At 33.7% G+C, this 19,106-nt stretch overlaps 3 protein-coding genes across 4 annotated transcripts; 1 reads left to right on the forward strand and 2 right to left on the reverse strand.

The window, feature by feature from the left end:
* The first annotated feature begins 2,511 nt into the window (after positions 1-2,511).
* LOC120342656 (uncharacterized) lies at positions 2,512-9,586 on the forward strand. Of its 2 annotated transcripts, none has more exons than XM_039411581.2 (12): positions 2,512-2,745; positions 3,497-3,738; positions 4,194-4,272; positions 4,674-4,761; positions 5,119-5,322; positions 6,027-6,330; positions 6,618-6,831; positions 6,911-7,044; positions 7,205-7,360; positions 8,417-8,549; positions 8,982-9,129; positions 9,322-9,586. In XM_039411581.2, exons 1-12 carry the CDS (start codon positions 2,578-2,580, stop codon positions 9,441-9,443), a joined length of 1,992 nt encoding a protein of 663 aa, XP_039267515.2. In that variant the 5' UTR covers positions 2,512-2,577; the 3' UTR covers positions 9,444-9,586. The 2 variants fall into 2 exon arrangements, with proteins under 2 accessions (XP_039267515.2, XP_039267516.2); XM_039411582.2 differs by having other exon boundaries at positions 4,686-4,761.
* A 387-nt stretch (positions 9,587-9,973) lies between these two features.
* Positions 9,974-11,594, reverse strand: LOC120343067 (uncharacterized). The gene is made up of 3 exons (XM_039412145.2): positions 11,346-11,594; positions 11,002-11,115; positions 9,974-10,786 (listed from the first exon to the last, which is right to left on the reverse strand). The coding sequence occupies exons 1-3, from the start codon at positions 11,534-11,536 to the stop codon at positions 10,582-10,584; spliced, it is 510 nt and encodes a 169-aa protein (XP_039268079.2). The 5' UTR covers positions 11,537-11,594; the 3' UTR covers positions 9,974-10,581.
* A 3,351-nt stretch (positions 11,595-14,945) lies between these two features.
* On the reverse strand, positions 14,946-17,865 carry LOC120343003 (uncharacterized). The gene is made up of 3 exons (XM_039412067.2): positions 17,149-17,865; positions 16,433-16,687; positions 14,946-16,274 (listed from the first exon to the last, which is right to left on the reverse strand). Exons 1-3 carry the CDS (start codon positions 17,577-17,579, stop codon positions 16,070-16,072), a joined length of 891 nt encoding a protein of 296 aa, XP_039268001.2. The 5' UTR covers positions 17,580-17,865; the 3' UTR covers positions 14,946-16,069.
* Between the last annotated feature and the right edge of the window lie 1,241 nt (positions 17,866-19,106).

Raw genomic sequence — 19,106 nt, forward strand, 5'->3', positions numbered from 1 at the left:
ACGTCTTTTCGACTAGCGCCTCTCGATGTAAAATGCAGTGAGTAACTATAACATCAGGATTTTTTTCTTTTATTAAACTCTATCAACAAAGCCTTTGTAGGTTCCCACCATGGCAGCTGCTCCGTCTGTACAAATACCCTAACAGCTTTTCCATTCCAATCCGCCGTTTACAAGATAATTTGATGCAACCCGGAAATTTTTCTTTTCCAGTCATTCTTTTGGGCAAAGTCTTGCAATAGAAGAAGTTTTCTCTGATGTTTTGTCCATCGAAAAATTGAACATTTGCCAGTAGTTGAGCATGTCTACTGATATCTGTTGACTCGTCAATTTGTAGCGCAAATATCTCGCTGGTGCGTAATTTATCTAACACTATTGCTTCGATGTCCGCAGACATGTCTTCCGCCTGTCAACTATGTTGTCTGAAAGGGGAATCTTTTCTATTTAATTTTCCCAAGATAGGATCATGCATCTCAATAATATTGATCTTACAAGCTGGTAGAATTAACTCTTCTGCAACAATATGTGGATATTTTTACTTGGCTATCAATTCAGCTACAAGATAGCTGTTTATTACTGATCGATTTTAATCGTTACTTATCGATTTTATTACTTATCGATTTTAATCGTTAAGTATGTTGATATGTATTTGTCTGTATGTCTGTCTGTTAGATGCACGCGATATCTCACTAAAGCAAGACTGAATCTGCTCCAGATTTTGCATGTGCATTCATCATGTCTCGGACCAGAAGCCTATTGATTGATTAATTAACGACTGGACACGCGGTGTCGCTATTGTGTCAGAGCGAAGGAATCGAAACCGCAGTTTCTGTTTCGGCGGATCACCTAACTTTCCTCGCTGCAAACCAAAGATCGATAAGTCGGCGGTCTCCAATCACTATCTAGTCTTGATATTCAATGAGATGTCACACTTGTATTTGATACTAGTTTTCGTTCATACCTGATAGATGCCTCCCGCTAACCAACAAATTCATCTACTGGTATCTCTATGACAGAAATAAAATGTATCCGTAGCTTTGCCACTCGATGCTGATATGAACGAATTTTTTATTTCAGTTTGGGGTTAACGGCATTGGCTTAAGTTTCAATAGATAGCCAAAGTGTGAAATGGCTCAAAAGAATTTTGGTTGTTTACTAGAAACATAGTTTATAAATTACTCGCTCTTGGCAGAGTAAGTATTTTTAAAGGGTACGTAAACATATATTGTAAATTTTGGGGCAAGGTCTGCCTGCCTATGTTTTGAAACTCAGAATACATTTAACCATGTATGGCATTGGTTCTTAACCTTTACTAGCCTGTCGAACCCCTATGCTATTCTGCAAGCTCCCTTAATATAATGACTTAATATAATGACATGATGACTCAAAAACGTTGGTAGCTCAACTCATTCGTTTCTCAAATTTCAAAATGCATTCCAATGCGAATAAAAACGTTTGACCATTAATTTACAGAAATAGAGATACCGTCTGACTCGCCATAAGGTGTCAGTCACAAAAATAGTCAGCTCAAAATCCAACGTTTGTCATAACAACCTGAGATATTTCGTACCCATAATCAAAAAGCATCTAAAAGCGCTTGAAGTACATCCGCGCTTGAAGTACATCCAAGAGTACGGAATTGCGACGATACGAGTTTTTCAAGAAATGTTCTAAAATCTAAGGTCATTCACAGGTCCACTAAAACTTATATCTGCGCTAAGCTATTCACAGCTAATCTATTTTATGAGTTGTTTAGACGTGTAAGATTGTCTATCTGCTACGAAATATTGTTATTTTTGTATAATTAGTGAGCTGGGTAACAAGGAGGTTTCATGATACACAACTGTTTTAGAGCAGGGTTTCCCAAACTTTTTGAGCCGTGGACCCCTGTTTGTGAATCTTAGTTTAAAGGGACCGCCATACTATGTCCTATTAACATGTGTGCCTAACCAACACGGAAGAATAATGTTTCCTATACAACACAAACGACATTAATGGGATGGACGACGTTACTCTTCTCTGCACGATTTATCAATTCTTGCAGTACATTGTGACAAGAAAACTCGTAGGTCCGACTCTACGACAAGTCCAAATCTCGACCTGTCTATAGCTGGAAATGCCGCCTCACACAGGTATGTAAGTCGTTGCAAAAGGCAATACAACTTTATATGGCCTTTTCTGAAAGAAATCGAATTCCAAGAACATCTCTACCCAACCCCGAGAGTTTGATCGAGCGTAGGTTAGTTAGTTAAGAAAGACTGATCTTTATGGCATATTTGACGTCAACTGAAGGAAGTTGTTTCAGAAGGATTTGAAAAGTGCATCTCTTGCTTTTTGATTATTACATACCAACCACTTATAATGGATACTTATTTACTCCAAGCGATCCCCTAAAAAATTTATCAATAAATTCGTAAATTAGAAGTGATTAAATCGAATATTGTGACGTCACAAAATAAAAACATGTTGTTGAGTCCTTGCCAACAACATGTTTTCCCTATTACACAACTCGTCTTTTTGAGAATGTTTGATGAGTTCTCTAGTCTCTTCTTATAGATCCATTGAAGCACATGTTGCAATATGGTGAAAATAGGACGACCCGTGAAAAATTATGGCCTTACAAAAGTTCAGGCACGCAAATTGGCAAAAGATGGTGGAAGTATACAAAAACATCTCAACAAAATTTTGATGGAAGACAAGAAATCGAAAAACGAGGAATCAATCGGTAGAAATTCAGAATTTCTAATGGTAAATTGGTTGATATATTCTAGAAAATTATGAATCTTTCCCAGAAATTTGTTTTTTTACGCTCCTCATGTTATTTATAGTAACTAATTGCCTTTCCAGGAAATCTGAAACACTAGCGCGAATTAATAAAGATATTAAATGAGTTTAAGGGACATCAACATCACAAGAGTCTCGTTTAGTGAACCATACTTGTGGCCAGGCGAGTTGGTCGAGTTCCTGCTTCGCTTAGGCCACGTGTAGTCGGAATGTATTATTTGTAGACGCTTTTGGACTGATTATTAAATCAAAGTCGATTACAGTATACAATAAGTTTTCTAAGATCGTGATATTGAAAATATCCGACTTTATGTGCCAGTGGAGAGAGTATAGAATTCGGTCACATTATGCAGAAAATATACACTCCAATAAATGTATAGTACGCGGGACCGCGTCAAGTCCATTCTTTGTATTGCGGTACTTGAATCTAAATCTATTATAAATAACAAAATATGCAGCTGTTTTGAAATTTAATATCGATAGTATTGGTAGATTTTATGCTACTGTTTAGTGATTATTCTAACTTGCGGAATCCCCGTTTGTTGTCACACATGTTTTTCGGTGCCATAGCAGATTTTACCATGATCAATTGAACATCAGGACATGTAAATTATATACGTGGAAGTCACTAATATCTAATAGAGCTCATAAAATTTGAAATTTCATACTAACATGTATCGTCTTTTACATTATTGTTGGTGTGTATTAAATTTAGGACAATCATGGCGATAGTTGTCGCGCCCTTGCGATACGTCCACGAGAAGAAATCGGCCAGGGAGAACCATGCGGCGTTTTGATGACTCAAACAGCTTCGCCAAAGACTATTACAGGAACGGAGGTTGTACCGGCAAAATCAACTTGCGGAGGAAATCTTCCCGCTCCCAAATATTCTTCAGCAATCTCATATCCCGACCTTCTTGAACGAGCGATTGCGGAAGCAGAGATTGTTGTTGGAAAGTGAGGGCATTTTATCTTCTATCAAAAACTTAAAAATACAGATTGGTGATGAATTTTAGAATATAATAAGAGCCATGTTTGTATTGTATATATTCACTATGGAGATGCTACATGCGCCCAGACCTTCGTACTACGAACGGGTTCTTGGCGAAGAATTTCAAAACTATGTTGAAGCCGCTTTCCTGAAATTGAAGCTCACATTCTGATTACTGCATTTTTTAGCCCTATAAAAATTGAATTGTCATTATTCAGTATCCAGTTACCAATTTTTTTTGTAACTTACCTAGTAATACTCTTGCCAACTCTTCTAGACTTTACAATTCGACTCATAAATTCTATTCTGTTGTCACGATTTACATTTTATTTGGGTCTAAAAGTCTATGATAAATTATATTATGATAAATTTTAGATGCAAAATTGAAGTTTTCTTAATCAACGCTTTCTGTACATTACAGATGGATACTTGTTACAAGCAAACAAAAATATCCTGCGTCGAATAAAAGTAGCATGGCATCTGTTGCCAATGCACTGAAGGTAAATTTACAATTTTAGGATAAAAAGTTGCTTTTACAAATTTGGAGATAATTCTACAATGCAACATGATTTAAATTCATTAAAAGAAAATCATCAATTCGTTCATTAATCTGGACATGGTTTACAAATTATCAATTGTTTCTTACTTACATGTTATATATAATGTGGAGCCAATATTTGGTCTATGAACGCATTTTCACTCAGTGATATTTTCGCTTTTAATCCGAGAGATAGTTGATTCCCGAACTAGACGTTTGGCCGATGGCCCTGGCCCTAGGGTGGTGCCAGAGTGAAACTATTATTTATGTGTTCTGTTGTGTCCCATTAGTCTTATTTAGAAAGTTGTCGAGATAATTATCATAATTTTATTTATTTGTAACGACTTTGCTTATTTCGATAAGTTTCACCTGCAGGAAGCTCTAGAGTCGACGAGAAACATCAGATATACTGAGCTTCAACTCATCATGGCAAAAAAGAAATCCAAAAGAGGTAAACTGCATGTAAACTCAGTATAACCAAGTAGTATGATAATCAATAGTATCGTTATTAGAAAAAACTCTAACCTGGAGAAAATCTCAAACTGTGTGAACAACAACACGTAGATCGTGGATGAAAGAATTCGTCTTTCTCTAAAATGTTATAACCAATTATGAGCTAGGTTTACTAAATTTGATTTTATTATGTTACTCTTTCAAAAACCAATTATGGAATCAAAATTATATTCAACGCCGGTGAAGTAAGACATGTGATAACTCCAGTTATACCCGTATATCAATCTTTTGTCAGAAGTTCTAAAACCTCTCTTGGTTCAAAATGTTGAAACTCATGCTAAACCGAATATTTCAGGTTTCAAGAGTCCTAACAACCTCGGCCTGTCTTTCGTTCGACATACAGTGGATACAAATCCAGAATTAATGGTTCGAATGACACACGCCATTATATACGCAACTAATAGATTGAAACAGGAACTTCATTGGGTTTCAAATGGAAGAGTTTGCAACAAAAATACAACAAAATGTGATTTTCTCCCCATACCACCTTTAGTATTAGGTGGGTTCAAATTGGCAGTTTACTTGCTATTTGTAATGTATACTTTGAGCGCTTGTTGTGAAACTTTTGATCCAATGACTCTCTGTGGATTCTTTATAATGCCTGTTATATTATAGATTCTTGCTCTATTCACTCTAATATACAGAAGTCGAATCCGTTGTTTTCAATCAAAAATTTCTACTCATACTATATATATATATATATATTTCCAAGTGCTTTAATAGTTTTAACATTTGAATGAACCGCTCCGACGGACTGCAATAAAAGTATATTTGAATTTGTTCTTTTATGTATATCTGGTCGGTAAATGTCAGTTGTCTACCTCAGAAATATCAGAATAACCGAAGTAAATATTTAGTATGCGTCACTCGCAATCATTGACCAGAAAACCTTGACAAATACATTCGGATTTTGCGACTATGGCCGCCAATGCCCCATGAACAGTTTTTGAAATCAGTTTGATTCTTTACGTTTAATGAATCGTGGTTGAAGAGAGGTTAATAGAATGGTAATAAACTGTTGAAGTCAGCCTGAAGAGCGGAAATTTTATGAATGAATTCCCCCCAGACATTTTAGAGAATCCTAATGCCACGTCTCAATGTAATTACGTACCGGTTTTGTTCTCGAGATTATGTCAGCATTCCTTTGACGCCCCGTAACCTAAATTTATATTCATTTGCTTTATTTCTTTCTCATTGCCATAGACCTCCGATTGGCGAGAAGCGCCATATCAACGAACTTGAAATCGACAGCTATCAAAGTTGACATATCAATTGTCCAAAGAGAATGTATTGCGTCTACCGAGTTGAAATTGCCAGGCATCTCTTCTGCGGTGTTGGAGTTCGATGTCAAGGCGATTGATGACGAATCCCCAAGAGAAAGATTGCAACGAAAAATGTCTGAGCACGGATTTGATCAGAAAGAGGGTAATAAGTCAAAAAACACGGAAAACTTGACAGTGATAGTGGCTTCCGTTTTGCAAGCTATACAGAAAAAGAGTCGACGAGAGTAAGCTATGATACTCTAATTGTTATCAACATTTATTTCGTGTTTTGACATTTTGTTTTGTTGTAATGCCAATGGTGAAGCCGAGTAAGCAACAAAAAAGAAGGTCCAATATCTTAAATATTCTGATAGTCCCCGACACATTTGTTTACTGCTAGAGTTTTATAAGACGAACAAAACTAAACGAATTCGGGTTTTCGAACTGAAATTGTTGCTTATGGCTATTCCTGTATCTAAACAAATATTTATTGCTTCCTGGGATTCTCATTTTTATTTCCATCTGAAACTAGAATGTATGAGGTTATGCCAAGGACCGAGAGACGCACAGCCATGCGACACGATTTGATAGTCAGATTACGCCCGAACTTTCTTCTACCAAAGTTAATACGTCATATTCACACCGGGCTACCGCTACACATTGCTGGTATACCACGTGATATGGAAGATTTGATTATGACATCAGTTGCTCTGAATGGAAAACAACATGTTTTACTTTTTGTCAAGGTAGGTACTTTCTAGATTGTTTGTAAAGGGTAATACAATAAAAGAATCGAGATTGCTGACAATTTTGACCATGTCGCAGAATGTTGCTGCGGAGTTTTTAGGTTCAGATTTGGAAGCATTTCGTGCTCGACAACAATATTATTTTATGTGGTCTTGCCTGTTCAACAAAACAAGAGCGAAGTTGTTTAATACCTGGCTAAAGTTTACACTGATGTGAGTACAATTTTCAGTTCTTTTTTTTGTAATTTTTATTGGATATATTGAAGCATAATATCAGATAATGGGAAATGTTGTTCTTTGCAATTATTTTAAAAAATATTTCAAAGTTTGAGCCAAAAAATAAATCATTTATTTTTCTCTTCATTACAAGCAGATTTAGCAGCGGATCTGATCAAATTGATTCAGTCATCTTGCGGGCTCGGGAAGACTGTCGTTGTACGGTAGAACGAATACTAAATAAATTTCAATTGCTGATACGTAGAAATAAACCTGACAAGAATCGATCTGATGTGGTCAAAATTTTACAACGGTAAGGTTAAACGTTGACAATGTTTGTTGCCTTTCTAGCCTTATTCTCATGCAGTTTGCCTCTCGGCCTGCCCACTATTTCTGACTGGAATTATCAAGAAGGGGACGGGTAATAAAATCGTACTTAACTATTTTATTCTGGTTTTCAGCAATTCCCCGAAAGCTACATTATTTTCTATGTGTGTTATATATAAAAGTTTAATTTCCTGCACTCGCACCTGTAATACTTTAAGAGCTAAACTATCGGATCAGGTGCGTACAAATTTATCCTGCATAAGTGTGGCAATATAAAATAATGCACTGTTGTGGTAAACCACTGGATATTTGTTAACAGTAACGGATATTGTTGCAAAGCGAGTGCTAAGATAACGCTAATAACAGTTCTAACGCCGTGTTCAGCACCTCACGGGTCTCGCATTATTGCCTAGTTTCTGTACGTATATCTTCGCAATTGTTACCAGGATATAGGCAACTTTTTATTTTCTCCTGGTTTATGAGTTCTATTACTGAATTATCACAATTCAATGTTTTTCATACAAACTTTGAACATTTGTTACAACTACCGTATTGTCACTTCCATGATCATTTATACGTCTCCTCAAGTAAACAAAACGATTTCGACTTGAGAGTAAGCAATATCATTAATTAATGAAGATTACCATAATTACACCGAGTTTTAATTATCATCGCCTATTCACTAGACGTCCATTTATCGCATCCTTATCGTTTGTCGCATTTGGAGCGGCATTCAAGACGTCCCAGCAAATTCCACAAAGAGGAAATTTAGCCACAATAAAGCACAGTATCATTCATAAGTGTGATTCTCCATGATTGGTTGCAATGCAGTGGACCGAAAGAATTATGTTTTTGATCGCTTTTGTGTGAATTAAAAATTTGGGTGATTATATATCCATGCTGGGTCATTTCTGAATGAACTGTAGTATTGCTGCAAAAGGCAAAAGTGTTTATGACTCTCTAACACATCGACAAATTGTACAATCAATTAACGCTTAATATTGCGATAAAAACACAAATTGACAATTGAAAATGAAAACAGGTACTTTAGGAAAGTGGAGAAAACCTTTGAACAATATGGAAAAACCATAGCTGGAAATATATTGTCTGGACTTGCGAATGAAGTTGAAACACAGACCACCAACAGTACACGTCAACCACACCGCAATATGCAGGTATGCCATAACAATTATATTTATCTTTCTGTAGCGGTAGGAATAAGAAAGTCAGTTGTTGTATTGCTTCAACCGTTTGTGCTATATGCATCATTGCTGTAGTACAGTAATTTACTGTACAGTATTTGTACTAAACTGAATGAAAAAGTGTAATAGTTAGAAATTAAATGACGAAACCCCTGAGCTTCAGCCTACATTGCTTATATTGAATCAGACCCAGACCGCCCCCCAAAGATTCTCTGGTGTCACACGCCAGATAAAGTAAATAAACGTCCATACGCCTGGTGGGTGATATTTGCGAACGACGGCAACAGTAGGTTGAAAAAACTTTGATGTTACCGTTAATATTGCCAATCTACAACGACCCACAATGAACAGGATGCCCTGTACTTTTTAAAAACGCAAAACTCTAACTAGCCATATATTTCAAAGATGAGGATGATGGTAGCGGCATCTGGTTTTCAACATCTGCAGAGTAGATTGTTTCATATGGCCGATGATATTATACGGAAAGCAGAAATGCGTTCTTCGCCCGACGAAAAGTTATTTATAACTTCAATAAAAAGCCTAATTTTTATGGGTAAGAAAATAATATAATTTGCTCCTGCCAGATATGCATCTACCATATATAATAAAATTAGTTACTATGACTTCTATAACTTGATGTATGGCAGTTTTTCATTGGCTATGTGTAACGGACATAAACATAATAAGTTTCATGGTATGATAGATGTATTTCAAACGATCATATCGACTTTCGCTTTTGTCACAGTAATTCAACGATCTACAATCAAAATTGTGAGGTCAATGGGAGAAATGTTTAAACAACAAATGTGTGTGAAAGAATATTCCGAAAATTCAAATGAAATTGTCAATGATAATATTGATAATTAGATGGAAATGACGGATGATTTTTGAAGACGTGATTCTATAATGTACTTCATAATACGATGTTTAACTGCATATGTCGATTTAACTTTCTATATATATATATATATATACATACAGTACATGTGTAATATTCATTTTAACTCTTATTCAAGTTATATATAGGATATTCTTTCCATAACCTCCAATCTGCTTATCCATATTTTTGTCTCCCCATGTTAATAAATTGAATACCCGAGTTTAAGAACTTCATAATAAGTTCTATTTCACCCCAGTAGAAGCTTTAACTGCAACTAAAGTATCTACCTAGTGTATTGGATTTTCCATACATACTGCTATTTTTTTTTATTTTTATCTAGAAAGGAGGTTGTAATTATTTGCATTATATATATATCATAATATCCTTCGAGACGATAAAGTGTTTTTCCTATCTTGATATATTAAATGAAAAAAAAACTCTCCACATCAACTGATTTCATCACATCAATATTTGACTGGTATCAAAAATCGAGGAATTTTGGCCATTTTACCTTAATAAGATTAACATAATGGGATTAACTTCGAACCTTGGCAGCACTGATTCGCGAAACTAAACGCTGATAAATATTTATTTTAAACACAGATTTGAATAACTTATAACAAAATAGTTAATTATATCAATTTCGGTCTTTAGGGTTCCATAGTTTAGTAATCACGCATATTAAAATACCGTGAACGGTCGACGAACAAGAGCAAGGTTATACATATATATTCAAATTAAGTCCAGACACTTGCGTTAGCAAATATTGAGTTTTAATCAAGAAAAGAGGAAACTGCCTAGACGTCGATGTTGCATTGTGCTAAATAATGAAAAATAGTGGAAGGTTTTTGGAATAAAACTTTGTATAATTTGGCAGAAAATGACTATCAGTAGCATAAACCTTAACGTGACGATTCGCGCCTATATTGTCTATCTTTTAGCGGTTGATGCTATCTATGATTTTCAAGCGTTTCTTGTATAAAGTAATTAAAACAAATGTATGATAAAAATGTATATTGATGTACAATAAAAATAGAATAAATCACAATTGAGGGAGAACATATAAAACCATCGAAACAAGTATTGGAAACTTGAAAAATAAATAAATAAAATAAATAATAAATGTCATTCAGATGTGTTGATAAAAATACACGTACATCCCAGGCTGATACTTTGAGTCGTTAAGAAGCCTTTTCCTTTAGGATTTTTCATACAAACTGCTAAGTTTGTTTTTATCTCTTGTGAATGGAGGTTGTAGTTTATCTCCTTAGATATCGGATCTATGCAGTACTTCGACGCGCATCGGTGTTCAATCATTGTTTGAGGGTATCTGCAAGTAAATATATATTCTAGTAATAAATTATGTAGTACAATAAATTGTGATTTTCTGATATTTTGTTTAATACTAAACTGCGTAAATTTTAGAACTGCGTGCTCATATGGGTCTCAAGTTTGAAACGCGTTTCCAGTTCGGTACAAAAGAAGCCTCAGCGGATTATGATGTCCTCAAAAATTTGGTATAGTTAATGAATGAAAAAAAATTACCTTTGTGGACAGTGTATTTTCACTTTTTGAACAGCAGACCAGCTATCGAGTAGATCTGTTTCAAGAATCTTTTCGGTGCACGGAGTTTCTGCTGCCTTCTGGATTATTCTCGTACTGTAAATACAATACAATGTAACGAAAACGAAAAAGAATTTCTATTAGGTAACTGATGAATAGTGTAAAACTATTTTACAAATGTTGTTATATGCCTAATAAAACTTTTCTTCAGAAGGAACTTGGTATCAATTTGAAAAAAAAATATTTATCAAAATAATAATAAAAAGATTTTTTCTTTAAGACTGAATTTCAAAATAATTGCTATATTCAGAATACTTGTACGATACCTCAGACTGTTGGTCGACTTTTCTTTTCCTATATTTTCCAAATAATCACACGGCGATTTCGTTCCCTCAGTTGTTGAATCTACAAGTTCAATTGTAGTTTGAGGGTCTTGAACAGGATGATTTGCGCCAACTGCGACGAACGAATAATCAAATAACGTGATTTGCAATGCGATTAAAATAATAGTGTTCATTTTTTGCGTTTCGTGCGACAAGTGAAATGAAATCTAAGAATTGTGCGTTTTTATATACTTTTTCCCTGAACATGGTACAAGTTCAGTTTCCTGTTCGCATTATTTTAGTGAATTTTTATCATTGGTCCTTATTTGTCAAGTATCCAAGAAATCATGTCTCGACTAACTGAATACGTCACAAGCGGAAATCTCATTTCCAGTCTCAATCAGAATTATTTTTACATCATGTTATATATTTAACTCAATGACATTTGTAATGTTATAGGATGCAACTGATGTATTTGGGAATTTTATGTCCATGTTTCATTTTCGCTGAGTAATCATTCCACGTTTTCCTTTGTAAATAATGCTATGTCACAATACGTAAATATAGGTCATGGTACGTGCATGAATCCAAACTCAACATATGAATCATCTCCGGGTATTGAAGCTTTCAACAAATTCTGATCTATCTCATTTTCATAAGACGATAATATACTTGATAATAAAATGGTCATCAGTGAACGAATCTCAAGAGGTTGTTACCGTGTGACTATGGCAAGTGCTCCATTTAAACAAATGCTTCATGTATTTTATGGATTATAAATCCAATGTTATGATAACATATTGTTTGTATAAACATTTGTCAAACGTATAAATTAGATAACGTGAATGCAAACTAGCTTGCGAAGTAGTATTACCGCGTCAAAGTATAGTAGCGCTTATGCGTATTGGTAAAATAGACTAAAATACAGGAATTTCTATCGATCACTACCTTAACCAGTTACTCGGACATATTTTGAATGCATTTTGACAGCGGTGTTTTTATTTTTAAACTTCTTTTACGTCATTACAGTGTCAATTTTATTTTCTTATAAAAAATGATCTCATATATTCAATAATTTTTTCGACTTTACAATGTGATACTGATGGGACAGATAAAAATAACTTTGAATGTTTAATATAGAACAAAGTTTTTAAATAAATTCCTATATTTTTAGGTACATTGATTTGTTAGCTGACTTCTAAAACAACACACATGTGTGAGAGATGATGATTAAAACTACATTGCTATTTAAACGTAATGGATAGATTTAACGTAATCGATGACTGAAATAAAAATGCGAATATTAAAAAATACTGAGTTGTTCACCAGTGCGCCAACCAAACGATAATACCCAGCCAAAGGCATTTGTGGTGAAACAACATTCAAGGTTTTTTATGAACCACATGTGCATATCACCGACACAATAATAAATTATACTGAGTTTAAATTCACAACTCTGAATATCTGTTTATTCTGCTTAAATATACTTTGGGGCAGGGATGATGAACCATTCTTAGTAAATGAATCAAAACTTATGTTTTTACTGCGGAAAAGAAATCTATGATTGTGGGCCATAGATATTTAATCATAGTTTGAATCAATGAGAACTTCGCAAGTTTCATAAGCCTTGATTGCTGTAATGAAGTTTTGATCTTTAAGCACGCAGCGCTTGTATCGGGACTCAGGCTAGTTCTGGTATTCGACTCGACAAATAAACACGGATTTGCATGCATACGATTAACCGAAAAACGTTCATAATGCTACCGAAAATCTTTTACAGTCTTGGGGAAAATCCAACCCTAGAGAACCATATTTTTGATCGCCTTCCAACCACATTAAAGTCTCTTCCATTTTATTTTAAAATTCTGGGGTCGGTAATTTAATTCAACGAAATTTTGTTTTACAAACAGTATTGTATGCGGTAAAAAATAAACAGTAAGTAGCATCTAGTTCTCGTCTACAACCAAAACGTTATACGCCCCTCTTTAGCTTATGTACGTGCAAAAGGGATTCTCTTATATAAGACAAGTTTCAAGAAAGTTAACGTATTATTGTTATTATTATGTCATAAACGTACAGAACGTTGTTACTAGTAGCTGCATACTACATTTCGTTAGACTGAATTAAATCTGGTTTTATCTTCAATATTTATAACTGAAAAATTGGTTATTATTTAATATTTCATAGCGTGGCGGTTCAACAAAAAAAGATACGGGTCACTTTGTGACCCGCGGGTCAGTGGCTCGCCATCCCCACTTTATTGTATCAATAATTTTTAGAATATTATTTGTTGTGAAAAGTTGTTTATTCGGAAAATGGTGTCAGCATTCTGATTGAAAGATGGCTGTATTAAGCTACAGGCTTACCACAGCAGCTTTCGGGAGGTGGTGACATTGGAAGACTACCTATATGTATGGGTTTTGATTTTTTCGATCCAAACGATCGATTAAAAATGTTAAGCTACATATTCGACTGCAAATTCGATTTGATCATTTGGGCGTTTCTATTTTATGCCCGCTGCATGATGAATTCTTGTACGCAATAACAGAAAAGAAACAAACTACAGTGTTTTGATTGATAATTATATTTTAAATTTGTTCGAAATAAAACTGTCTCTAATATTTCATGTTCAATCATATATATGCGGTTGTGTGTGTGTGTTGGATGCAACTCCATAAAACACATTTTCAGTTTCGTCATGATGATAATTTAATACGTAGGGCGTGACATTTGATGGTCACGAATCTACGTCAATAAAAAGATAAGAATGTTAGAATACTGTGTTTTATATTGCAACCATTCAAAAATACTAGGATATTATAATTTATCGGTTACTCATTTTACAGCATTATGTTAGAAATAAGAAAGAAAATTGTTTGCAAATTCGAACTTTATATACTATGTAAATTGTGAAACCGCAATGATATTTTATAGTTTCCTAATTTTTGTCATGTTTTGACGTGTTTTTGGCACGCTTGGTATAGGAATATGACATGGATTGATCCTATGTCGTTTCAAATGTCATTATTTTGATTTTCGTGAACAATAGTCAATTTTCAAAGAGCAAATTTCCATATCCCAAATACTTCCAGTAAACTGTCAATGAAATAGGAAATTGTTTATTAATCATATTGTGTACGCAATACAGACTGCTTTGCAAATATATATATATATATTAGTACAAAAATGATTTACATAAAACTGAAAATATGCGTGCGAACAATTTTTCGTTGCAGTATTTTATAAATAATAATAATAAAATCCACGACGTTGACTGATACAAACCGGAAAAATAGTTTCAGTACGAAGGACATTTCGGACATGAAGTTGGTGCAGTCACGAAGGAATATGAGTTCTCTTCTTTGTAAAATACTTATCTCTCAAATTATTTAATAATTTTTATAATAAACCCAAGCAGATAAGTTGAATCTGAATGAGTTATAAAGGTTTTCATATTGGCGACTACATAAGAATCAAACAAAACTCAGTCTTCCACCCTGTCGCATTTGACGTCACCCAGGTCTCACTCATTACACGAAGACATGTACGCGGATGATTATAACAAGATGATTGTAATTGCACGACTTGAAGGAAATAAGTCGAAAGGACAAATAAACTGCTGTCCCCTCTTGTAACCTATTATTTTCAATCATTGAACACATATTAAAATATTCAAATTTATTTTGTATGTATTCCATATATTATAACATGTGCAATACTTCACATAAGGCTATAAATTAGTTGTTGAAATATAGATATTAAACATTCCGGCTCGTTTGAATACTGCTAGTGAAAATCGTCTCCAGTTACATTTACATGTTTAATTAACATACGAAGTCCAATGCGATAATCCCTAAAGTGACCTTTACCATATGTGAAGAAAAATAATATGAAATGAATTGTCATTTTCTCCTAAAACATAATTCCGGAAAACTAAATTTTGTTTATTATGCAACGTATGCCTACTGTGTCCATGCACAAACGTATACATGCTATTTTTGTAGAAAAAAGTTATAAATAGTAGATATAATGTTCCTGATACAATAAAACTGTTAAACTATCATATATCCAAAATAAAATTCAGCTTTAATGTCAAATATTTTATATTATATTTTTATATTGATTTAATATTTCTTGGACAAATATATAACATCAATAAATAATTTATAAATAAATAATGAAATAAATATATAAATATAATTTAATTCTTGATGATCGAAGTTATTGTACAGTATCATTTTTGACAGTTTCACGGTCCTTTGACAGATGTAAAAAATATGTGCAAATTTTAAATAATCACGCTATATAATTTGATAAAAAAGAAATTAAACGGATTTTTTGACAATTTTGCCTAAAACTATTGAAGAAATTTTAAAAATAAATAGAATCTTTGAAATTTCGCTACATCTTTTGGTAACAACTAAACGCACAAAAGTTTCACAGTGTTAAAACGTTAAACAATTCAGAATGTCAGAATTTTTGAAATTATCTAATTTGACTATTAAATAAAACCAATAAAACGTACAACCCTCCATCTAGTATTGTATAAACGCGAGTTATATTAAAACATAACATAAGTATAATTGCATATCTGAGGAAATGATGTAATTGTCCATATAAAGACTTATGTGCGGTCGATCTATGCATACAAGCGTTATGCTGTTAAATATTTACACGGAAAGCACCGCTTTAGCACCATATTCCTGTTATTAAGAATCAAACATGAACTAGATATACACAGGACGAACACAAGTACATCCCACACGGATTTCTTCTTTTCCTAGAGTGAACAATCCCGTAGAAGCATTTATAAAAAAGGCTCGAGCTTCTGCTTTAATCAACTGAGACAAATATTCCATCGTTTCTACTCCTGTACTTGGATTGATACAGCCTTTACAAAGACATTTATTTTGAAGAATGTATTTTGGGAACCTGTAATATGAATAACCAATTATTAAAACAAATATCAGCGATGTTACTTTTTAAAGAGTTCTGTTCATACTTAACTTTATATGTATTTGCATTATAATGTTTCGATATTCTACTCATGTCGTTTTACATATATTTACTCCAATATTAAAAACTCGTACCTGTCTTTGTTGTATGTTAGTTCGTCGTCATATGGAGACAAACTTCGCAGCCCGTCCATCTTTTGATGCTTTTCAAAATATTCTCTGTTCATGACTGGACAACTCGTTACGGATCTCCTCTTTCTAGCGTGCATTTTAGGATGCTTTCTGAAGGCATTTGTTCTGGCTTCCTCCATTTCCGACATTGTTGCTTTTAGCATGTATTCTTTTGTTTTTTGCATCAACTCGCTGTTCATTATATTGTTACATTCGAGCCTGAAAAGATATTTCAATTTGATTTATGTTGCTGAAATATTTCCGTCATAAAAGAAAAAAAAAGATTATCACAGACTAACTTTAATTCATTCCTATCGTCCAGTTGTCAGAAACATTACCAAAAGAATTTAGTAGTGAGTCAATGGTGGCGCACGATAAATGCTCTTTTAGTTATCTAAATGACTCTATGTGTATATCACGATCATAAAGTTCGCGATGACTTGTTTATACGTAGTTTAATAACGACGCATCGTTATTTAGCTCTTTTAGTTATCTATATAAGGAAGGTAGCGAATATTCTCGACGAACGCATTGACATAAAAATACATTTTTATCTAGTTATTTGAACAATGAACAATTTGTCTTCGAAAGGAAATACTAGTTTAGAATGCCAAAAAGTAATTCAAATGAGAGAGGAATCAACTTTGACGCCACTTTTCGACATAATCTTATTTACTTACATCGTTTGTTCAGAGGCCTCTTCAGTTTTGCCTAAGAGCTGCTCACAATCAAATTCTGATTCTATTTCCGCTATGATATCTAAATGCGGGTGAAACTTTTGCTGTTGCGCCACAGTAATCTGGTACATTGCACTCAAAGTCAGTCCAATTCCTAGCACAAATACCGCTGATTGAATTTCCATTTCTTTTTTATTGTTACTTAGTCGTATATATGTATATATATATAAATAAGATTTTGAAACGTTCTTCTTGGATTTTCTCAATGAATGATTTCCAATTGGATCGAAGAGCCAAATATAAATACCCGAAAGGTCGCAACCGCGTCCTCTTGTGGTATGAAAATAACCATTTTCAGTGTATGTATCATTTTTGAAAAAATTAAATTCCGTGATTTGGTTATGTGCGCTTTCGTCACGGTGCGTAATTTGCATATGTCGTTTTATTCCAATTAACTCATAGCATTACTTTCATAGTATAGAATGCTAATAAGTGCATTACATTAAATATAGTGCATTTCATCATATTATTAGTTATAGTAGTAATATATTAACTCCGAAATACTATTAAATTTTGATCATGTCGCTAAAGGAGTGTACAGCATTGACAGGAATCGGAAGGGTGAAAAAATAGAGCAACCAAAGACGAAAATAATTTGATAAAAATAGAAATTCTTATCTAAGATGTCGAGCAGAAACTTGAAGAAAACGCATAAAATATTAGGCTTAAAATTGGTTGAATACATCCGGTAGTCGCAGCTAGTATCGCGAATCCCCAAATCAGTTGTCTGGTTTCGTATTCGACTTGGAATAGCGAATGAGTCTAAAATAATTATTAATTGGCATTCGTCAAATTAGTCGAGAATACATATAATTGGAAACGTCATAGTCTTCCTTCCTAAACGGGAAATGTCTGGCAGTTTTGTTTGGCGTGTTTAAGAATTGAGCCCAGCTAAATGACAAAGATTCGCCATGCATTTCAATAATTGTGTTTGGATATCCAGTATATAACGTGATTCAGTGTGGAAAAACAATAGTGCATGCTCCTCAAATAGAGCCGTTTTAAAAGCAAGAATGGAAATCTGGTTTTTACTTTACCAGATTTTTCAATTCCAATTTTACTTTAAATATTTCAACTGAAACTGCTGTTAAGAACTTTGGGCAATTTAAAAACTTGACATTTACGACATAAAATTATTGATTTGAAATACAAGTATTTAAAATTAGCAGCATTTGTTACATATACTATAAGCAGAAGAGGTGAGAGAATTAAAAAAAAATCACTTAGCCTATTTTGGTCATGTATTGAAATATAGTAAATATATTAAAAATATTCACTGTGAGGATGATTCCTTTTGTTATTTCCTATGCATTTATATGTAATACACATCATGCTTTAAGGTGTCATTGAAATAACTCATTTACGTTGACCTGTTCCATTCATAAAATCATCGCAGTGACGCACCTAAATGTTATGACATAATATGAGGTATGTCACTTATATTTTCACGTCTACACGTGATTTATTCTAATTATATTATATCGTTCCCCATTATAGAATTCGACGGATGCGCATTTGACTCATTTATAAACATGTTGGAACTTAAATTTTGAATGTAATTATCCGAGAAATATATATTACCATTTAAATCAACACATAATTTGAAGGCAACGAGGATATAAAAGCTTAAACACGAAGAAAATCGAATCATTTGTTTGTTTTGTAGCAAGGCTAGGTGTAATAATCAGCATTTCACGAATATCAGACAATATTTTATGATGACGTCATTAGACATATGTAGTCGTAACTTGCATCCGGCATCCTAAAGTATTCGCTAACTTTGTATATTACGAGCATCCTTCAATTAATGACGATATACCGTGTCGATTTCTACTGCCTTCGTTGTCGACTTATGGTCGGGTATTATGACGTCATGTTAATGTAAATCACTACAGATTTAT

This window comes from Styela clava, chromosome 3 (assembly GCF_964204865.1).
Source record: "Styela clava chromosome 3, kaStyClav1.hap1.2, whole genome shotgun sequence".
NCBI lineage: Eukaryota > Metazoa > Chordata > Ascidiacea > Stolidobranchia > Styelidae > Styela > Styela clava.